The sequence below is a fragment of the Chelonus insularis genome, unplaced genomic scaffold (assembly GCF_013357705.1).
Source record: "Chelonus insularis isolate UGA/USDA-ARS -01 unplaced genomic scaffold, ASM1335770v1 contig_75_pilon, whole genome shotgun sequence".
NCBI classification, from domain to species: Eukaryota; Metazoa; Arthropoda; class Insecta; order Hymenoptera; family Braconidae; genus Chelonus; species Chelonus insularis.
Genome location: NW_023276737.1, coordinates 677,432 through 702,258, shown reverse-complemented (window position 1 = coordinate 702,258; position 24,827 = coordinate 677,432). Strand labels below are relative to the sequence as shown.

The 24,827-nt window shown below is 29.4% G+C and overlaps 1 protein-coding gene across 2 annotated transcripts; it reads left to right on the top strand.

Annotated features, from left to right (window-relative positions):
• Positions 1-537: 537 nt before the first annotated feature.
• Positions 538-22,414, top strand: LOC118071197 (probable cationic amino acid transporter). Of its 2 annotated transcripts, XM_035090216.1 has the most exons (12): positions 538-1,511; positions 1,713-1,850; positions 6,762-6,909; positions 8,723-8,876; positions 10,908-11,138; positions 14,131-14,339; positions 16,775-16,946; positions 17,022-17,205; positions 17,729-18,356; positions 18,434-18,672; positions 18,859-18,986; positions 19,074-22,414. In XM_035090216.1, exons 3-12 carry the CDS (start codon positions 6,766-6,768, stop codon positions 19,397-19,399), a joined length of 2,415 nt encoding a protein of 804 aa, XP_034946107.1. In that variant the 5' UTR covers positions 538-1,511; positions 1,713-1,850; positions 6,762-6,765; the 3' UTR covers positions 19,400-22,414. The 2 variants fall into 2 exon arrangements, with proteins under 2 accessions (XP_034946107.1, XP_034946106.1); XM_035090215.1 differs by lacking the exon at positions 1,713-1,850.
• The last annotated feature ends 2,413 nt before the right edge of the window (positions 22,415-24,827 follow it).

Sequence of the window (24,827 nt, the reverse complement as noted above, 5' to 3'; positions counted from 1 at the left end):
TCTTATTTATTTGAATTACAATTATTATTATTTTTTTGAGTCGATAATAAAGATATTTTCATCGAACTGAAAAGTATTTAAAACACCCACAGTAGATAGGAAGGAATAAAACGTTATCATCAGATATATCGTAAAAATGATTAAAAATAAATGTGTGGGACAACATAAATTATTTTAAAATGTGAATCAGTAATAATAAATCAAATATAATGAAAAAATGATCAAAATTCAGGCAGCGACATTTGGAGGGTTAGAGCATGTGGGTGTTCGAAATTGCGCGTGGGTGAAAACATCAAACTTTAAGTAGAATACTAGCGCGTTTTAGAGAGCAGATGTGACGATTAAGATTGCCGAGCGAGCTAAAAAGTAAAGCACAGCGTACGCGCATCAATTCAACGAATTTGACGTAAAGTTGAGTTACGTCACAAAGAGTAGACGTAAAAAAGCGAGCGAGGGAGAAAGGATAAAAGAGACAGAAGAGAAGCTTTTAGAGGGTTAGAAAAGGTAGACTAAGTGAGAAACAGCGCGAGTTGGAGAATAAGGGAGGGGACACGACGTCAATAGAAGCAACTGCTAGGGGTGTAGGTATAGTCTCGTGAATATGGGAAGGGTACAAAAGGCAAAAGAGATGCTAGAAGTGGGGTAGAATAACTGGAATCGCGCGCACATATGAAGGGACAGGCAGGGATGAGGCAGGTTTAGGGTGATGTCAAGGATGCGCACGGTTAGTGGTAACAGACGCGCGCGTGAGTACACTTGGACACGAGAGTGGGAGCGAAAGCTTAAGTGGATACTGCGCGTAAGGGCAGACACTGCCACGATAGGGGAGGACAGCGCGGATAAAACTTACTGCCGTGGTCCGACGGCGCAACCGGCACCGTTGTTGCTAAAATCTAAAATGTGACTCGAGGCTCACCACGAGCCGCAACAGTGCCGAATTCCAGTAGTTTAGATCTAGAGCCCGTTTTCAAAAACGAACACAAAAGACTTGCGTGAGATACAACAGAGAAAGATACAGACAATATTTCTTCCTCCAAAGGCTTTCTTACAGTGCAGTTTAATGTAATTGTGTCGTAGTCCCTACCTGTATTATAAAACAACACAAACAACTGAGAAATGTTTTATGGCAGTCGTTTATCAGAAAGAGTATAGAAAACGCAACTGAGACTGAAGAAAAAAATTATCAACGACATCGTGAATTAATCATCTAAACGCGCTGAAAATAAGAATTTAAAAAAAAACTCTCCGGAGAAGAGTGACACGAGTTGACTACGATGACGGAGTGTAAAGACCGTGAATAGCTTTTTTACGGGCAGGAATCACGTAGAGAATAGTCCTGCCGAAAAGAGAGTTTTTGTTAGATAAATTATCAGAGAAAAAGGGTCGGAGTAATCGTGATTAAGAGGGAAGAGAAGTAAAATACTCTTCTCTTGAAAGTGATCCAAGTGAAGGGCGGAGGATTAAGATTATACGAGCCTGCTAGGCCAAGTAGTAGACACATTAACGAGAGGGTGAGTCGGGGATCTCAATCAAATCTCACCGAAATGTTTTTTATTATATATGAGTATCTATTATTTATATTTATAAATATAAATATCTTCCTTGCACTTATTGCACCACTGGAATATTTTTTTTTTATTATTGGCAAACACATTTTTGTATGCTAGCACGTAACATCAAACTTGTGTGCTCACTGATATAATTGTTTATAGTTTATCTTACTTTGGATGCTATGGAAGGCTCTGCGACGCAAACTATCGACCCTCTTGTGTTTCGTACGATTGTCAGCCACGAAAAGTTAACTCGCCGCTTAGCGAGATGTAGAAAACGTTTGGAGTTTTTTCACAAACGTACGTTGACTAATTAGTGTAGTACTGTGCTTGCTTTTGTTTCATTCATATCCTAACTATTTTTTTCACGTTTCATTCAAATTATTCTCATGCTCTCCTAATAGCTTTGTTAGACAAAGAAAAGGTCATGCATAAAAATGTATACAATGCATTTTTTTAATGTAGAGTAGTCAGTTATTTTGAGATTCTTAATGGAATATTTAACAACAGTGACATACACGGGTTTCCATCCTCTGCTCTTTAACATGAACAGTATACAAATTGCACTGATCGAATACTCAAAGTAATCTTCTCCAAAGCGATTGATCAAATACACTAAGTTTACTACGTACACATATTCAGTTATCCTGCAGCCGGATTCTCTCACGTTGCACTTGGAGTTGCAAGATCATGTCTGGCCTCGATTTTCCATCCATATCGACAGAGACAGTTGGATAAATAATACTGAAATTCAATGCTAATATTTTGTAATCGTACTTTTAAAATGTATTGAGTTAGTAAATAAGTCTTTGCACTTTTCAGGCAAGAAAATTGCTATTTCTATTGATTTTATTCCTTACTTGTGACAAATTTGTAGCATTGGAAGGATGAAATGGAAGATAAATCTAGAGATTATGTTGTTTTAGAATTGAAATAGGAATTGAATTTTTTTGCAAAAATGTCTATTATTGAAAAAGATAAAAGTAAATAAATAAAAAATTTTATGGAAGAATCAATTTGAAACAAAGATGTTTATTTTTTCCTTGGAAAAGGTTGGATTTTAAATATTATATTTTTTCTAAGAAGTTGATTTTCTTTTGTTATTGAGTCTTTTATTGTAAAGATGTAAAATAAAAATAATAATCATTAATGATCTTTCATGTGATAATGATTTCATTATCATAATCTCATAATTTAATGTGATATCAATCTTTATTATTAAGACTGAAAAAATATGGCGTTAAATTATGCACCCTTAATACAATAACTTTTGAATAAAATTATGTCAAAATTGAATTATTAGTGAATCTATTAATAGAACTTTAGTAGTATTATTATGTAAACAAAATTCCAATTAATTACAGTATTTTCAGAATATCTTTTTTATTTTAAAAGTACTCGTCGAGATGATTCAAATTTTATTTTATATTTCGAGATATTTTAATTTCATTTTTCATGTTATTAAAAATTTTTTTAAATAATTTTGGTGCTAGCTATTATTTTTTAGTTAATATAAATAATGACAACATAAATTTTTCTTTTGAAAAAGGTACTTACAACCTGAATAAATATGTTGAGATTTAGTTACTAACCCAATATCCCCCTTACTTATCTAAGTATAATTTCTGGACAATTCAGACAATTTTGTTTGTTTCATGAACGTAAATTTCACGTGTGAATTTCCAAGCGCTAGATTAACATAACCCTCGACTCGGCATGGTTCCATTTTGGCAAACACGTACAAAAAAGTTTTTGCGGTGTAAAATAATTCCCAAAATTAATCGTTATTGCAAAACTTTTTTTAATATTCAGAAAACTATCCCTGAGTTTCACTAACCTAGATTTTTGTGTTTTTTTCGTTTCTGCTTAATCATGTGATTACGTATTTTATTTTCTTTCAGTAAATTATTTCAAGTGATAATATCGATTTTTGTTGAACACACCTTTGTTCTTATTCTACTCAATTCATAATGTAGAGAAATGTATTTGAAAACTTTTTTTTAAAGCCTTTGTTCCTTTTCAATCTTCGGATTAAGAGAATATTCTATAAGAAATAAAGTAACCAAAATCGAATTTTATTGAATAAAAAATCTACCGCCTGTTGCGACGATAGAAACTCTAAATGTCGATAGAGAGAGTTCATGGTTAGAGTATAAAGCCAGAGAGTTGGCGTACAATTATCAAGATACTGAAAATCGCTTTTGAACATCTAGGGACAAAGGCATAAGCGTTTAACATCGTTTATCCTACTTCTCCAACAACCAGCGCAGTCTTCTAATTATTCTTATTACCGAGACCAAATTATTTATATTTCTATAATAATATCCTCTCTATATAAACAACAGCTGTAGCTCATATTGATTTTTTAATTATTTCATTTATTACCTGTTAAAATATCAGTAAAAAATAACACTCGAAAATTTTGATTGTCATCATATGGTCACTTCAGGTGGCCATTTCACATTCCCTGTTGATTATTTAAATTAAAAAAAGTTATAAACATGAAAAATATAATCAAAAATTAGAAAGGCTGACCAGATAATTTAATTCTACTGTAAAGACTCCACAATTGTGAAATAGAGTTAAACAGTAGTTACAGTAGAATTCAATTGTCTTGCATTATTAACACTTATTATTATTATTATTATTATTATTATTATTATTATTATTATTATTACTATTATTATTATTATTATTATTATTATTATTATTATAAACATTTAACATTTTTATTTTATTATTCATACTACTGCATTTTTTTATTTCCTGATCAATTAATTTCTCTACCTCACGGATATGTTATAAATAACGGATGATAAATACATGTATTTTAAAAAATTTCTCTCTCTGGAGTTTTATTTTTAGGTTTTCAATAATAATTTTCCCTCTTAACGTACTTTATGAAATTATCGGCGTTTCTATTAAGATTTACTACACTGATAAAAAGAGAATAAAAACCGTCGAGGGAGAAATCCTGTTTTCCGATAAATCTTAAATTGACAACTTATTTAAAATTATAAACAGTAATTACGTACATGAATGTTACTTTATATTCAGAACGATTCAACATATGTCGATTAACCAACTATTTGCCTCAATCGAAGACCTACTGGTAAAACATATTGTTTGCTATTATTAAACTTCTAATGGATTTCTGTGCTCCTATATCAAGTCAAATACGATCCGATATAAATTATTTCCTTTACTAACAGCTTTCCTATGCATTTTACCATCTAATGTAAACATCACTAAATAAATTCTTGATGAAATAAAACTACATACTGTTACTTTAATTATATCAACTTCGAATTATTAAGACACATGAAGATTATCCATAGACAGGAGGTTCTTTTTTCTTGATAAACGATTCAAGATATCACACAACGTGAGATTCTTTAATCGAATTTGCTGATCCAGGGCTGAAGAGCGATACAAGAACAGGGTTTGATAACAGGACTTTTCTTATTTTAGAGTTGTCGAGTTTGTTCATTCAAAGAATACCTTGCAACGAGAGTTTCGAATTTTAACAAGAAAATAGGTAGAAAGAATGAATGAAGATCCAAATTAGATGTACTATGCAACTAAAAGTCAATGATTTTATATATTGCAAAATATTTATAGCGCAAATCATTTAAATATTTTCAAGAAATGAGAAATATCTACTTCTTTTCTTCGACTTTTTCTTACATACTGGAAGATAAACGTGTCAATCGGAATTTCTTGTCTTTCTATGCTCCTTCAGAAACACGACATGCAATCTTTCTTCCATGTCAAGCTTGTCGGTTATAATTTACCAAGTTGGCCGGACGTAAAAATACGAAGTGAAATTGTTATTCTATTGATTCCAAGGTATACAATTTACGTGGAATAAATTTTTTTACTTCAGCCCCTTGCACAATATTTTTCTATTACATTGTTTTTTAAAATAAATTATTATGATAACGTTAAGAAGTTATTAATGGGAAAGAAGCCAAGTTAGTAATAACAATGATAGTTATAACTTTAAAGAAAGAAATAGTAATAAAGTGACATGATGGAATAAAGAATGGAAATAATAATAAAGAAAACAGTAGGGGTTGCAAATAGAACAGTTCTAGGAGGTTTTGTGAATAAAAAATATAATGAGAAAGTAGCTTCAAAACTGAAAATATATGCTTCTCTACCAATATGCAAGAGAATTAAGTTGAATGTAACCAAGTACTTATGGTAAAGTGGTATGCATTTGGGGTTCGAGTTTATGCGTGAATACGAATCAGAACTTTACCTATAATTTTATTCGCACGTCGACACCAATACACTTGAATAAATTTCCACATATTTATAACACCTTCAAGCTTATTTTCATATCTATTCCTGGACTTTAAATCGTAAACAAACTTCTGAATGAATATCCTGTATATTTATTATACTTGATATTCCACTAAAAAATTGAACCATCATGATGATTTTTATTTTTTATTAAATTTTATTTTCACGAAAAACACATTTTTATTTACTGATATTGAAAGAATTGATAAAATATAGAAAAAAATCTTTTTATCCAAGATTAAAAATCAAGATTGAATTTTTACATTCAACCTATTTCTTTTGAATTTTTTTCCACTCACGTATTAGAGAAGGTTACATTGATTTCAATAACTACACCAAAGTTACAAGAATCTATAGATATTTTTACAGGAGAAATGGATGAAACATTATTTTAATGATATTTAATTTTATATAAACTTTAAATGAGAAGCTGAAACAAAAATTCATTAAGACAAAAGTCTTTTTTCTACGTACAGATAGAAACTGATAAAAAAAGAATTTTAGCATAATTAAATTGTAAAAAAAATCAATGATAAGAACAAAACAATTTACTTAAAAACTATTAAAAATATTATTTATTATACACTGTCATTTAAACTCTACAATTGAACACTAGTCTAAAAATAATCATTCAATTTTTTTAGAATAAATAATCGAATAAAAAAATAATAAACGTCGTTAATTAAATTTAATTAACTAAATATCGCCGCTTCCGTTGACTCATTCTGTGTACTAACCTGCACTGCGAGAATGGAGAATAAACTGCATTGCTTTTATGTTTTCGCACCTTTTTATTATTCCACTTATTGATTCATTCTCACTTTACTTTTTATTTTTTATTTTGTATCCAATGCTTGGACCATTCTGAGAAACTATCGAAAAATAATATTATTGACATTGCAGAAAGATGAAGTTCGAAATGATGGATCGAGAAAAGGGCTTGAAATTGTTTGGGAAATTCATACGAACGAAAAAAATCGAAAACTTACAAGGAGATCAGCAGAGAGGACCAGAACCCGTCCATCCAAATGACTCCAAGCAGAAACTACAGGTTGGTTATACATAAAGACAAATGATTAACTTACATGTCTAGTTACAAAATAGATGTAATTAATTAAATTGAATAAACCTATTGAACATTATTATTCTCGATTGATTTGACTGTCATGTTCAGATTAACTTCGTGACTTGTCTCATGATGTATCTATCTGATTCGAATTCCAGGATATCAGTTCATTTACCAGCATAGTACATCCATATTAGTAGATAATATAATAATCAACCGCCACGCCAAATGCTGATTTCGGATATGATTAATTTATTGACAAGGCTTTTTTTTAAAAAACCCACATCTGAATTTAGATTTCTAATTAGCCAGCTCCATGTCCATCAAGTATTATTAAGACAATTATTAATAAGCTAATATGTCTTCGAACGAAACATTTGATCAAAAGAAATTGATGATTTATGTAAGTCTTTTCAATTTTGAATGAATAAACAATTATGAGTTGATTTAAATAAATAACGGTCAAATAAATGATCAATATTCTGGCTTTGAGGAAAAAATTTATTAAGAAAATAGGCTCTAGTAAATTTATTTAAGAATTATATTTTCAACGTCAAAGTTTCGATAATAAATTTTGTCCTTAAGAATATATTATATACTTTAGAATTAATTTTTTTAGCTTAATTTTTTCTTTTTTTTATTAGTAATTCTATAGTATATTACATTAAAAGACTTTCTATGTTAATTTATGAGTGATAAGTTACTTAAAAAAGAATTATATTTTTTTATTTCTAATTTAAAATAAATTATTGGCAAAACCTGTAAAACTTGCTCTAAATATCAATTTATTAAATGTAATCAATTTATTTTTTCCGATTATTTAATCATACAATTTTTTGCCACTTTACTTTACACGATCTATTTTCTTTTTCGAACGTGTACATCGACAAGAAACTTTTAAATTGTTCTGTCAGGTCGGTTACCAGTTTGTCAAACTTTACTAATATACGATCTACTATGGAAGAACTTGATATACTTTAAAATATCTTCTTCAATACTACTGATTTTTCAAAATCTTCATCTTATTTATAAAAAAATTAATTATTTTTTGCATTTTCGTCTTCTGGTAGGAATATGTAGTTACGTTGAATGCTAATTGGAACAATACTAAACAGAGAACTTTGCTTCAATTATTAATGAAAATAATGGAGTTAAAAGTTAAAATGAAAATTGCGTCAATATTTTATTAAAAACCGAGTAAACTTGAGTATTAATACTGATAATTAAGACTTACATAATTTATTTAAATATGAAATTGAACGTGCTCTATAATTATATTGTTGACTGATGTTTTTTTATCTATTGTTTGTACTTAATTAACAGGTAAACATGACGACAAAGTAAATTTAACATTTATGTAAACATATAAAGTAACATATGACATTTAATTGTCATACATTTTGCCATATATTGTTGGTTTAAAGTGTAACCGTGCTAGATCTATTTTAGAAATTAGATTTTTCAATAGGATAGTTAATTAAGATAAGTCTATAGTTTATATTTGTGGTTCATTTTTCTGGCTAAACTCATTAAGTGAAGACTATCTTCAGTGTACTGTCTTTCAAAATAAAATTTCTAAGTGACCTATGACGTTGATTAGCAGGATTATACTCTAAGCCAACGATATGTTACAAGTTATTTTATATTATTGAGGATAGAAATAAGTGAAAATGTTAAAAATGAACGTTAACAATATTTTGTATAAATAACAAAAAGACATGAATGAAGAGATGCTGTGATGCTTGAAAATATGAGCATATCGTCAAGATTTAACATCAAAATTCTTTGAATATTTTAGAAGTGCCTGACAACGTTAGACTTGACGTCCCTTGGAATTGGATCATGCGTTGGGACAGGAATGTACTTAGTAGCTGGCATGGTAGCGAGAAGTGTTGCTGGACCAGGTGTCGTCATCTCATTTATAATTGCAGCCATTGCTTCCATATTTTCTGGTAAATATATGAAAAATATTCATGGTTTTGAATTAATATTTCATAAAATAAGCATTCTTTGCTTACGACATCTCTTTCATTTTAGTACGAAAGCAATTTTCAGCGACAATGAGAAATCATTGAATTATCGAACTCCTAATAAAATCGATTTCGTTCAACAAAAGCTATTAGCTAAACATTAAAAGCATTTTCTTAGCTGAAGAATATTTTATAATAAAATTTTAAATCAATAAATATTTTTAATATTCAATTATTTACGTTTGATATAAAGAATTGTTCATTTCAAACTGTGTTTCTTCTTTTCATTGTTCATTACTTTCTGTTCAATTTTGACCAAAATAATAATCATGAGATTAATCCTGAAGTTGTTGGATTATTTTAAAACATTTATTTGCCCTTTTTATATGTAACATAAATTTTTAATTATAATTGCTTACATTATTATATATTTATTACATAGAATTATGTTTTACAAATATCATGTGTGAATAAATAATATTCTGTATTGTTCTTACATAAATTTTTTCTATTTTACAAAAAAATAGAAAATTAATCACGAAAAAAAGAAAAAAGACTTCTTCCATAACAAATGCTTATTTCCATTTTGACTAGTTATGTCTTTTTCTGGCACGCGGCGCTGCCTTTAACGCTATCTCACTTAGATACACAGGATCACTAAAATACAAAAAAATCGTAGAAAAAAAATAGGCGCAAGTTTCATTGTTGGGCACATATTTTCTATAAATTATTGATGATATTTTGACGTTGAAACATTAAATATTGCCCATTACACAAAAAATGTGCTCACAAATGGAGCAAAGCCTCCTATATTGATTGGACTCTATCGCCCTGTTTACCCCATTTTTTCTTATTTTTTTAATAGACATTAAATTCCTCGTTAGTCTTTTTACACTGTAAATTCAAAGTGTGTTACAGTAAACATTTCTACAAGTGTTCAATGTTAAACCCCATAAACAAACTACAGTACAATATACCATCTGTTACTCTTTCTTCTGTGATTCTCTCGCTTCTGTTACTCGTAGGATAATCTGCCATCTGTGAATTGTCCTTTTCTTCTCTTAATCTTTCCCTGAGCCAATCATAAATTAATTATGTGGCGAGCTTTTTAAAACTGTACATAATGTTCAATCATATGTTGCGCATGTATATTCGAATTTTCATTTTTTGCGCATCTTTATGCGCATATAGTAGGAAATATTAATTACAAAGCGGGGGTACAAGCCGAAAAGTAACAGATCTGAAAGGTCCTTGCCCATTGGGGTAACAGATGGGATATTGTACTGTATAGCTTTTAACACACCTTAAAGTGGGTTAAAAATGACTACAAGGCTCTATAACTTGTGAATAGAAATACAACATTGAACACACTCAAGATGGATTATTTTAACACACTTTAGATTTACAATGATATTCACTAAATTCTTTAGTAGTCTGTAGTACTATATTATCCTCTTTAACTATGTATAAGTATCAAAATAATAATAGCCAAATAATGGCATTGAATTCTTATATCGTTTAAATATCAAGATAAAAATTCTCTAATAAAAAACTCAATTAGAATGCCGTTTATGGATAACTTTAATGAAGTTATTTATTTGATTAAAATAATTTAGAAAAGAATAGAAGAAAAAGAAAAGTTTTTTATTACAAACAAAGAAGGAAATAAAGTAATTTGATTTTATTCTCTCTAAAACAACAAAAATTTTCTTTCAATCAACTACAAGATCAAAGTTCTTTCCATTAAAAAATCCACAAGAATTTTCTTACGTAACATTGATTGTAAATAGAATCTAAACAACAGGAACTGACAATTTCAATTTAGTCATAATGAGGTATTATAAGTAGGAAATATAAAATTAATAACGATCAAACTAATTACTAAGTCTGAGAGAAATTAATAATCAGTAGCTTATAGCCAATAACATTAGCATGTATTAATCTAAAAAATCAATTTATCAATTAATATTAACATAATAATTAATGCTGATATACATGTTGTGTACCTTCTAGGTGCGTGTTATGCCGAATTTGGTGTCCGAGTGCCTCACACGAGTGGCAGTGCGTACATGTACAGTTACGTGACGGTTGGCGAATTAATAGCATTCGTAATTGGATGGAATATGGTGCTAGAATATCTTATAGGAACAAGTGCGTGTGCTTGCGCTCTTAGCGCTTGCTTAGATGCCCTAGCAAATGGAGCGGTTTCCAGTGCGATAGCCAACAGTGTCGGGACTATTTTTGGTAAGTTAAGTTTTATTTTTTTCTCAAAAAGTAATATATAGAGTCCATGCAACATCTTGTGCACGATATGCTCGGCTAGTGCACGCAGAAGTTGCACCTTGAACTACTGTCGACCATGGAGTATACTTTAGCCTTCATTTAACTGCTTTTATTAACGCACTTTATTTCCCATATTAAACTACGAACCAAGCAAGAAGTTTAATACTCAATACCATAAATAACAAAATAACACTGGGATCACTTTTATATTTTCTTCACACGAGATACTTGATTCTGAACACCTGGCAGCTTTTAACATCTTCAATAAATCATCTGAAATAAAGGGGGGACAAGCGACCTCTTATTGGGTTTAAAAATTTTCGACTCATCTGATATAAACCCTCATTTATACTTTAAGCGTTGTATTATAATGACTCGAAGCAAGAGGGTGGCGAGAGAAAACGCTTTTCCACAGTCATGATTCGGCTTCTCATGTATCGATCGTAGTACAGGGTCCCGACATTCTTCACTATAAGCTTACAAACACAAAGTAAGACCTTCAACGACGTTATCATAATTCTACATTATACCTAAAAGAGGCTCTGATATCGTCTTTTTATCGTGCTTAGCCTATCAGTAATTTCGCGCCATGATGATTGAGCTGATTAAAATTCATTCCATACTTTTACATTATTTTCATTCCTCGAAATGAGTCATTAAAATGCCCATAAACTTTAATTAAACATGAAATAAATCCTACGTAATATCATCTCGTCACAGCTTATGAATTTGAAATGTCCAAAAATTGATTCTCTTAAATTTAACTGCCCAAGCACACGGATGACTACTGTTGGGAAATTATGTTGACAATCAGATTGTATTTTCCCTCTGTGAAAAAATAGAATGAATCGGCAAATCCACTGAGACATCTAGGATATAGTATAATACTAGTTTAGTATATATAGAAACATTTGAACTCATTTAACTTTTTTTCTATTTCGTTATAATGCATATAATGACCTAAAACAAAACCTAGGCTATTCTTTGAACAACATCAATTTCACAAAAAGAGTCTATTCTGTGCTTTTATCCATTTTTCTTCATTCACGTCTGAAACACAATTAAAAAAAGAAAAAATTTCTTTTTTAAGTTTAAGGATCTTTTATCGGAGTTTTTAATTGAATATAATCGTCTAAAACAGTCTAATTGTTTAAGTTACTCAATAAAAATATAATTTTACCCAATACAAAAAATGTTAGTGATTGAAAAAAATTTTCTATATTATAAAAAAATTAAAATTTTTATTAAAAATTCAAGTCTTTATCACTAATGATGGGCTTATTATCGATATTTAAAAACTGCTTATAATTCTCAAGATACTGCTCTCTTTCTATTATCATTCCGTATATATTTATAGTGCCAATGCAGTACTGAAGAATTCTAAGAATGCAGTATCGATTGCGTGAACAAAAGCACTGCTTATAAATCGTATGCAGACAACGGATGTTTGGTCAAAGCAAGACATTTAAAATCAATGATTCATAACAGGAGCAAGATAAAGGGTTTATCGAGTTTGATTTGATTTAGCAATTGACGTAAAAAAAAGATAAATATGTACATCTTCACGAAAGCCATTTTCTTTTGTTTCTTCCGGATCACGTAAATAGCTTGTAGTAAAATACAGTAAAGAAATTGGGAGATAAAAAGTGAAGCAGATTGTTCAAGAGTCCTAGGGTGGAGGACCCGTGGAATTTTTAGGCCCTTGTGTATGCTTGGATAGGTCCGTACAACCGGAAATGGCCGAATAAGCATGTCGAGGGTGAGGAGTAAAAGAGAGAAGCGCTTGCGCACACGATTCTATGTCTGGCACCTGTGGACCTCATCGATCCGATCTGGTTACGAGGGAAGCGCTACACTAACTATTCGCCAACACGTACTCTTTTCTCTCTCTCTTTCTGTTTTTCTTTCTTTGTCTCATATCTTTTTCCCAGTGCTTTTCTTGTATATTCCCCGCCCCGTTGTCATCATCACATGCTGTGCCACTCATTTCTTATAATCAATTAATGCAAGCTTATGTTAAGCAGCAATTCTCTTATAAAATCAATCACAATTATAGCCCACCCTTTCTATTATCATTATTATGCTCGCATCAGCGGTAGATAACATGATTCATACTCAAATTAGAATATGTCATAAACATATGATCTAATAGGCGTTGAGAATCTTTCAAAATTTTTATGGGCTGTACGAATTCGATAATCAAAATGTGGTAGAGTATTGATTAGAAGAGATGATAGTATATTAAAATTAAATTGGTTGATTATTTACTGGGCAATCAATAAATTTTTTATATTTTTCCTAATATATTTTAGGGTTATTTGTTAAGAGAAATTTTTGTTAAAATGCTTGTGATGTACTTCTTGATATAATTTTGAAAAAACCTTTTAAAAAATACTAAAGAATTATTCTATTATTAAAAATAAAATTTTTGTGATAAAACAAAAAATATTTATCATTGTAATACAGGAAGGTTAAACCGATATTTTTTTAATAGTAAATTTCGAATGATATTTGAGAAACATTTGATAATAATTTATTCTAGTAAAACCTACTTTGAATAAATATATATTGTTTTCAATTAAACTTTATTTAATCATGAAATGTTGAAATAAATAAATGTTTGAGTAAATATAAAAATATTTCATGAAAATGATAAAAATTCAATTAAAAAAAATTGAATAAAGGAATATCTGTCAACGCTAATCTGGAAATTAAAGAGATAATTTAATTTTTTTTTCATAACTACTGAAAAGATTTTCTTTGATGGTATAATATAAACTTAATAAGGATCTAACGAGTGTATTGTGTACGAAGGAAAAGCAAAAATAAAAGCTAGATATTTGATCCATGTCTTCTCCAAATAGCAATTTTAATACAGCTTCCATTAATACTTTGATAATTTTCAATGGAACATGAAGCTACCTTATCAACTGTCTTGTTATTTTTCTTTCAGGTCGACCACCAGATTTCCTGGCTTTTATTATCACCTTGCTGATGATGGTACTTTTAGCAGCAGGTGTTAGGAAATCTCTGGTGTTCAACAATGTATTAAACACAGTCAATCTAGCTGTATGGGTTTTCATTATGACTGCTGGGATGTTTTATGTTGACTCTACCAATTGGACTGAACACAAAGGTTTTCTGCCTTTTGGTTGGAGTGGGGTAAGTTTCATTTTCCTTCACTTACTTATTTTCTTATTCACTTCTGTCTAAATGTCACGTCTGAAAAATTTACGGTATCTCTCAGGGGAAAAAATTTCATGCAGAAACTGAAATTTTCCTTTATAAGAAAAGTTTTGGGTTATCCCGAAATATGATACATTTAGGAGTATTTAACTTAGGTATACCAGGCCTAGGAAGAATTTGTTAAACGTTATGTTGATTAATAATCTAATTTATTAATTGATCACTTATAATATTAATAAAATAACAATTTCAAATACAGAGAAAAAAGTTTATTTATTATATACCTTTTAAATGAATTGCAGCAATTAGTTAATTAAATTTTCTGAAAGTAATATTGACAATAAAACACTATAAAAATTTTATGAAGTATTGTAGTTCAGTGAAAAAAGGAATATTATTATTTAAATTATTTTCGTTCAAATTAAATTATTTTTAGTTGCTCTGTTATTTGAAATAACTGTTTTAAAAAATTTAGGTTGAGAATGTACATTTATCGTACACCTGGTATTATTTGAATTTTTATTCCCCATTTGCCTTCAATGGTAACTTTTAGTTTTAAAAAATTTATTAAAAACTATAAATTTCTCTTATAATGAAATTTTTTTTGTACATCTCCATCTGCGTAAGACATAATAACATTCAGACATATTGCATATATATTTTGTCATCTAATGGAAAAACTATATTTTCCAAATATAATTCTTCTTCAAGATGAGTCAAATAATAGTGTATTGAATTCTTGTTTCAACTTAGAATCTTAGATTAGATTTTCCCGATAACCAAAGAACATTTTCAATGAAAAAGAAAAAAATTTAAGACAAAGAGATATTCATAGTATGAGAGAGAAATTTGAAAATTTTGAAGAATTAATTTGTGTTGAATATTTTTCAATTTTTTATGGAATAATGAAAGAAAATACAAATTATTCCAAGTTTCAAAAAATTCAACTAATTAAAAACTTTCGTATATTTTAAAATGTCTCATTTTGAAGATTTGAAGAACAATTTTCCTAAAATTTGCTGCCAGTTTACTTTGAAAACAACTTAATTTTCTTGCATTTTTTAACGAATTATGCATGTTCATTAATTTTAAAAAAGAAATTCTTGGATAATTTAGATGAAAAAAATTTGCTGTTTATATTGAATTTAAGTGATTAATCGACGAAATCAAAATATGTAAACTATTCATCGAAACAAACATCTTGAACAGGTAGATAATACAGATAATATTCTAGGAACGTATTACACACCCAAAGTAGAGCTGCGGTAAAGCAAAGTAGAGGAAACAATATTCACGTAATATTATTCTAAAGTGTTTATTAATGATAGAATACTGTAGTTTCACAAAGATAGTGGGAAGATTACATGTAAGCCAAACTCATATATTTTCATAAACTAATGTAACACTCAAATTTCAACCAAGCGAATTCTAACAATAACAAACTTGTTGCACAGTCAACAAATTTACGTAATCAAAGTGTTGAGTTGCTAACAAAAAAACTTACGGCTTTCGTTAAAACAAAGAGACTTCAAAAAAAGACTAAAGAAGATTACGGAAGACAATGATTATAAGAGAAATGTATGTAGATAAAACCCTCTAACTGCAGAAAAAGCTACAAGATAAATGTTAGCTAGACAAAGAAGGCATGATTTTTTTTATAAAAAAAAATTTCTCTAAACATATCTATCATGTTCCAATGAAAGATTCGTTTCCATAAGAGTTTATTTTATACATATGTGGTTTTGAAAACCCGCTCGATAAATTGTTGATAGACCGATAATACATATGTCGATGATGTAAAAATCTATCTAGATTAATTTAGGTTCTCAGACAAGTTACAAATGACTGACAGCGTAGAACGGAAATAAAAAAAATACCAAAACCGATATTTCATCCTTTTTAGGTTGAATAACAAGAAAATAAAATGCATATTTTTCATTCTTTTTTTTTTTTGGTAAATGTACGTGAGCTGTCTAACCTAATGTTTTGTTGAAAAAAAAATTGATATCAATACCCATACAATTTGAAATTTTATTCAGAAATTTTATAGATAAATTTCATAATCGAAAAAAAGCTTTTGATGCATGTATTGAAATGACAAGTAAAAGTATGAAAAATGCTGGATGCCCTCTTAGTTTAAACTAACACCAGAGTTTTTAGAGTCTTGAGGACTCTTTTTGACTTTTAGATACTTGAATTGCAACTTGACCTTTGAGCTATATAAACCACAATATTTTTTCCACAGAATATATAACGTTAATATCGACCCTTCAGCTTTTCACTGAACTCGAAATGTAGGCGTATATATGTGGGTGGGACTAATGAGAATCTCACAACTAAGCTGTGTTTGTGCCGACCTACGTGACTAAATTTTCTGTAACACGTAAGCTAACTCAATTTAAATGACTCAGGTATTTACCGGTGCTGCCACATGTTTTTATGCCTTCATTGGTTTTGACATTATCGCAACAACGGGTGAAGAAGCAACAAATCCAAAGAAAAGTATTCCTCTTGCCATAGTTTCATCTCTCATTATCATCTTAATTGCCTATGTAACGAGCAGTATGGTTCTGACGTTAATTGGTAAGTGTCATCACCCAGAATTCCTCATTTCTTCATTAAGCTCATTATCTAAATTAAATCAATTAAAACTTTCAGTACCATATGACGAGGTTGACCAAGATTCAGCTTTAGTTGACATGTTCGGTCAAGTTGGAGCTTACAAGTGTAAATATATAGTTGCAGTAGGTGCACTTGCGGGTCTTACTGTCTCCATGTTTGGCAGCATGTTCCCTATGCCTCGAATAGTTTATGCTATGGCTCAGGATGGCCTCATATTCAGGTAACTATCGGTTTTCTTATTCAATTTTAATTTAAACTATCATTGGAATTAAAAATGTATTTCTAAAAGACGTTAAATGATTTTTTTAATATGTTTATGAAGTGAAAATCTTTTTACCAATTGAACTTTAATCTTCGTTTCTACTGATTTTCATTCCAAATTCATTTCTGGTATTATCACATCTTTTATGATGTTTATGATATTTATTTATTGGGAAATATTATCATTTATTATATTGATAAGTAATTTCATTTGAAATGTATTATAAAAGAATTCTTAAAATAATTCATAATTTCATTTAACAAATTTATTCACCAAATTATTCAATCGTAAACTTTATTATCGATGATAGATTCCAACAAAGATATATTTTAGAATGAACATACACTATCAGAAATTATTAGGCATCAAGTTTTACTTTTTTATACAATCTAAAGATGTGCAAAAAAAAACAATAGTATAAAAAATGAGTGTCATAAGCACAAAAACTTGTTGAACAAATCTTGGTTTTTTTTTATTTTAGAACTTTGAGCCAAGTCTGGCCCATCACTGGTACACCAGTTATAGCCACCATAACTTCTGGTGTATTAGCCGCCTTTGTAGCATTACTGATTCAACTGGAAGTTTTAGTAGAAATGATGTCAATTGGCACCCTGCTGGCCTATACGCTCGTTTCAACGTGCGTGCTAATTCTACGTTATCAACCTCACTCAACAAATCTGATTGAATTACTACCTCAAAGCCTTCGGACACCCTGCCGATCACCAACTAAAGAGACACAGAGTAATGGTCAAGCCGCTTATAGTAAAGAATTACGACCTGACCAGTTGACTACCGCTCTAAACACAGTTCAGGCTGCACAAACTGAGTTAATATCCAACAGCAATGGTCAAAGAATAACAGTGACAGTACGTCGTGTGAGAAGAGCAAATAGTTCATCACCAGACTCTGATGACACTTACGGTGGGGAAGAAGATGATGTTGGTTTAGGGAAAGATGATCAATACCTTGTGAGTGACAGGACAGAAAATAAATTTTACGGCAGCGTTCATGCTGCTGCTGCAGCTTCTAGTTGTGGTAGTACTCACCAATATCCTGGAACTACTCCAATTATTGGACCTCCTCTCAACTATCTTCAGCGACGATTGCAGGTACTGTAACAAAAAATTGAAAAATAAAATGTAATTGAATTGAATAATAATGTTAAAATATTTTATTCATTATGCAGGCAGCACAATATTTATGTCCAGCAATATTTCCGTGGGTAGATAGAGGTCCTGCTACTGAGGCATCTGGTCGTTATGTGATGAAAATGGTTGGAATACTCTATTTACTCATTCTTATATTTGACCTCATTGTCGTATGTGGAATGGGTAATATGGGTACTTTTACGACGATTCTGCTATTTTTGTTTTTATTTGCCATTATTGGAGTATTATTAGCAATCAGCAGAAAACCCCAAAACAGGTAATTTATTTCTCGAAAATCTAATTTTGTTTCATGAACCTTTAGTTTCTACACGAATAAAAAAGGCTACTTTTTCGTTAAAGATTATCAAGATACTTTGAAAAAGAAGTTTTACTATGTATATTGTTAAATTTAACTGCTTAACATTGTTGAAAATTATTTCTAATTACATATTTTGAATTCTAGGAATACCGTAATGTTCATGACTCCAGGACTTCCCTTTGTACCGGCAATAGCAGTGACCGTTAACATTTACCTCATATTCAAGCTGAGTATTTTAACTCTTGTAAGATTTACGGTCTGGATGACATTAGGTGAGTCTTCTTTGTTCTATTAAAGGCATCTTTTTTATGCCTGAATAGGTATAAAGCAATAAAATGATTTTTTATTGATTTACTTAGGGTTTTTCATGTACTTTTACTACGGAATAAAAAACAGCTCCCTCGAACAGAAAGATCCTGATGATATAGGACACTCGAGTGATAATGTTGGTAATATAGAGCTGAAAATTACCGAGCATCACGGAGCTTCACCATCACATCGGTTCAAAAGCGAGCAAAGTCGCAGCATCTACGAAGGACAACAGCTCGATGCGTTTGGGCAGCCAGTTTTCGGTAATACCAACTTTGGTGGTTCACCAAGTCATACCACTTCTGCACCACAATCACAAGCACACTCTCAAGGGTTCTTTGTACCTCAAGACAACTTCCCTACTTGGGATGATTAAAAATTCAAAATTTATCAAACCGGCATGCGTGAATTTGCAAACATAGCAGTTGATTGATTTAAATGATTCACTAGGTAGTGATTTCTAGTGATAATATGCCTTCCATACAGGGCTACATGTTTAAATATTTTCAACAACAATAAGCTTGACAAAAATATTTTCAACTTTCTCATTATTCATTATTTCAAAATTAAATAATTGCAATATGAATTGTAAATGAAATAGTTACTTAGTATAAGAATTTCATTATTATAATTATTTTTGATGAAAATATTGAAGCATTTTCTCTAGAAAATTAGAATGATTTTTTGACGAAATTTAACTTCAATTAATCTTTGAATAATGTACCAAAACGTTTTTAAACAATATTATTTTCTGACTTCCGTAAAGTCTCATTCGACATGAGAAGTTCCAGTATAATTATCTACTTATTTATTTTTTCATATGTTAATTAATACGATTATGAAGATCATTGTATTTAATACTATTCCGTTATAGGATAAACTGCATTTTATGATAAGTCTGTTAAATTGAATAATATAAGCAATCGAGTGATTGAATCTGAAAGTATGAATGTTTACAGAGAGCGACACTTGAGAAATTTGCTAAGTAAGACAAATGTTTAATCTAATTTATTGAATTGCAATAATGTACCTTTTTTGCCTAATCTAGTCTATCTTATGAATTGTCATCATGAATGTTAACTACTAAAATTTAAATTGAGTCAAAAGTCTGGACAAAATTAGTTACTATGTAATTATTTTTTAATTATAGAAGCTTCCATTTTTGTATTTACTCAATGTTATTTTTTATAATTTTATTTTACTGAAAATTTTGACAGACTTTTTGTCTTAATAATTACGAACAATATTCACATTGAATCAATACTAAATCGATGATTATTGTTTATCAAAAAGTTAGAAACTCCAGATGTAATACAATTATTTCTGTTAATAAATAATGAACAAAGAGAATAAGGGTCGGATGATAATTTCAGATAAATGCTTGTCAATCAGTTGAATGATTCAAGTAATTATACTGCCTCGTCTAACATCTTAAAAAAGCTGTAAAGCATTAGCTTTGATTGAAATTTACGAAGGCTACCTATAAAGTGTAAAGAGTAGAAAATAGAATGAAATGAAAACCGTTGGCAGGCACGACGGTTAAATAGAAAGTGAACAAATAGTCCTATGCTCTCTGATAATTATTTAAAAACTGTTAAATGATGAAATACAAAACAAATAATAAACTATCCAATATAAATAAAAAGGTGCATGCCGGATAAAAATATGAATGATATAAATATTATATATCTTGTTTATCACTTAATTATATTGACATTAAACATAAATATGATCGTTAACAAACCAAAAAACATTAAAAAAAAAACAAATGTATTATTCTGTGAATGAACAGTGCCTGTACCCCAGACGCTAGTCAAGTATTAGAAATTATTGTTCGTCTGATTCAAAATTCAATATCTTCGTAAATGATCGTATAAGAAGTTATAAAATGATAATTAATAATTATAAATGAAAAGCACAGGAAATTAATGCGGATGCAGGTGCAAAAGTAGTTTGAAAGTGCAGTCTTCGGATTTATATTCCATTTTTTGTAATAAGTATTAAATAACTTGCACTGGTAGATGATCCTAAACAATTTCGAAACAAAAAAACATATTGAACTGATTTTTCAATTATAGAAAATTTATAATAAAATATTTTAGAGTTACGGCTTGATGTATCAGTTTAAACGATATATGCACCGTATGTATGACAACATCGTATAAATATTATGAGGTATACGGTTAGAAAAAAATTATAGTGAATGAAAGAAAAAATGTGAAAAAATAAATAAATGATTAAGAAGACTTTTTGCTTTTTTAGTTAGACTTTCAAATTCTTAGATAGGGTGAAAAGGCCTATTTAAAATATATGTAAGCGAGTTAAGAGTGTAAGAGTATAAGAATAAATGCCCTAAATAAGTAACAAATTAATTAATTATAAATAAATAAAAGAATATAAGTAAACGATTAAAATGAGTAATAAATATCGATGAAAAACTTAAGTTAAAATTACTTATAAAATCTCGTTGAGGATTGAAATAAATTAAAAAATTAGGTTGACGGAAAGAATAGAGAGACAAATAGTATGCAAAGAATATGAAAGCTTCCATTATAGTAGCACTTTTGAATTATTTATTAAGTTTCCTCCAAAAAGTATCTTATCCATGTTATACAAATAATTGCAACTAATCTCTCTTGTTTCCGCTCGACCCATTAAATGTCCATCGTTATTTTAAATGAGAGCATGTGTGTGTGCTGAAAATATTACTATTGACTCGCATAAACAGAATCATAAATCTTTGAGAAATAAAAAAAAGTTATAGCCAATTTTGAGGCCCAATTTGACACGTTTGAACGTCTAATCCAATTTACTGTGGATAGATAGTTCTTTTATCTTTGGATTTTGACGCACATTTGTCTTGAAATTGACAGTGTGCTAATTATCATCGTTACTATATGTATAGTTTACGTATAGCGTATCAGAAAAAGCGAGAAAGAGAGTGCAAGAGTGAAAGAAAGATAAACTAATGTATGAAGAAAGTTAACGAATATTAAGATTAATTAATTAATGTTTAATTAAATTGAAATGAAGAAAGATAAATTTATGAATTATAAAGAACGCGTTTTGTCTTCATATCCGTCAACTATAAATTAATTGCAATCTTGCAAAATACAAACAACAACCATATCGTTTTAAAGCCAACAATTTAACCGTGAAGAAATGAAAATATATATCATTTTTCATGTCAAGTTCTTGATAATTATTTGAGGATATTATACTGTTAGAAGGAAGGTATACTTTTTTAGAAGAAAGAGCTAAGATTCCAGAAAAGGTCAAGCCCAAATTTTTGGCATGATGTGGAGACGATCATTTTCCATGTAAAATATATACCCTCCGTAATTACGTTATTTAATATCGATAAGGATTAAAATAAAAGTGATTATTCGAAGTGATTGTGTCTATTTTTTTCATATTCATAATAAATTTATAGTTAATACTTGATAAAAAATTTTTACTATCAATATTCGCTATAGCCTAATGTTTGAGATTGTAAATTAAATTTAAACTTTAATTATATCTTACTTATTTTTAACTCATCGAAGATAATTAAAAAGAGTCAGTATTTTGTTAACATGTTTAAGTTTAATAATCCAAAATAATAATTAATAATTATTCGGTAGATTTTTAAAAAAACATTTACCAATAAAGTTTGGAAACGTTTAAACTCTATAAAATCTTAACTATTTTATATTCAATTTCATTAATTTGATTTTTGTTTTCAACATTACAAAATTCTGATAATCGATGAAAAATTAAATAAAATTAAAAACCAAGATAGGATTTATTATTATTTATTACTTAAAATGAAGTCACTGCAATTTTCGTTAAGCTTAAACTTAATTTAATGCAAAGTATTCATCGGGAATAAACACACACTTTTTACAGAAAATAATAATGGAAAAATAAGAATTGTAACAAATAATAGAGCTATTTACAATGTCTATTTAGAATTATAATAGGTTCAGTATCTTTGTGTTCTAAGATCAATTTTCGTGGTTACTCGTTTCGATATAACGTTGAAATATCACGAAGCTTGCTGACCCCGTTAATGTCATAACAAAACATTTTTCATAGCTCTACCACGACTCATGCAATAAAGTATCGTCATATTTCATTTTATGAAAAAGTATGGCTCCGTGAGATAGCAGACCTAGCTACAAAACTGCAATATAAGTATCTAAAATAATAGATACTGGAAACAAACCACGCACATCATCTGAAAAATATTCCTTATCAATAGAACAAAACCTTCAAACACTTCATTACCTAATTATTCATAATTTTGAAGATGCGTTTAAATTTATATTCTTTACAAGAAACACTAAATGTCAACTTGTAATGTTAATCATAATGTCCTGCGGTGATTTATGAAACCGCAGTAGTTCGATCGATCCAAGAAGAGTATACACTCAGTCTACGAGCTTTAGAACATGAACACTTAACTAACCTGAATAATAGTAAGGGAGAAATATTTCTCGTCACCCCGATTCCAGGAGTATGAAAAGAAAATAGAAGTGGAAAGCTCAATGATACTCGACCAACATCACCATTCATCCAACCAAATGTTGGCTGATGCAAAAACTCACAAAAGCATTTTGTCGTTTGAAAACCTCAAGGAAGAAGGGTCGCTAATTTTTTTTCTATATTAAGAGTCATTATAAATATAAAGAAAAAATTTTCGCTTTTATGTATAGGTGTATGCTGAGAAAACATTTCGAAAATAAATATTTTCATTAAAATAATAATGAAATATATTTAAATTTCTATCACTCTAAAAAATAAAAAACGTCAAACATGAGGCAATTGTATTAGCCATTATTTTTCAATTTTATATTGTTTTTTTTCATGCTAATAAATTTTATGAGTTATTATATGGCTGGTGGATTACAATATTGGGAAAACATAACTGTAAATCAATATAAAAAGTAAAGCTCAATAATTTAAAAATAAAAACGATTTATCATGTTGACAAATCTATCAAATTTTTTTTCATTTAATAATTATCACAATAAATGTTGTGATTCTTTTACATATTTCATTTGCATTCGTTCGTATAATGAAGCTAATTTATTTTTCATTGAATTATGAAAAATGAAAACTTCTGGCTTTGAAAGAAAAATATGAAAGGTTTTCATAGACATTTTATACAACGAGAAGAAATATGAATAAAAAAAAACATTTTTTCAACCAAGTTAATGATCTTACCGCTGAAATTTGTTTGAAAAATCTGCAAATTGATATATTATTACAAAAAGCAATAAATAAATAAATAAATAACATTTTTTAATTAAAATTATTTAAAGTATGTAAGTAATTAGATAGATTGATTGATTTTGTCCTTAGTAATCCACTACGCAGGATTACCTCATTCACGTTTCGTAGTATACGTGTCACACCCTTTTGGAGTAATGGATTACACGTTTTCAATTCCACTAATCTCTAGTGATCATTAAGTTCACTATTATGTGATCCATCGAGAACAAAGATTGAGTAGTCCAGAGAAAAAGAATGATATAGAAGTTATATACTTATGGAAAAACAACTCAAACTCAAGTGAAGGATAAGAAGGGAATATTATTCTTACTTACGATTCAAAGCATAACTCTTAAGTATTTTTTGTTCACCTGTTTGAATAAACTTCGGGGCTAATTCGAAAGGAGATACATTTTTCATCAGGGTTAAAAGAAAATCTACCAAATATGTTATGTTAAACTGAGTTCCCCAGGAGAAATATATATTTTGTTTATTAAGATTTCTTGCAAGTGTGCATTGAAGATTTATGATGTGCTGAAAAACACAGA

Excerpts from the sequence above, each read along its gene's own strand:
- LOC118071197 (XM_035090215.1), top strand. The coding sequence starts at position 6,766 with ATGAAGTTCGAAATGATGGATCGAGAAAAGGGCTTGAAATTGTTTGGG. Across the intron at positions 16,947-17,021 it reads TATGGTTCTGACGTTAATTG|TACCATATGACGAGGTTGAC; the intron begins GTAAGTGTCATC and ends TAAAACTTTCAG. Across the intron at positions 18,357-18,433 it reads ATCTTCAGCGACGATTGCAG|GCAGCACAATATTTATGTCC; the intron begins GTACTGTAACAA and ends TTCATTATGCAG.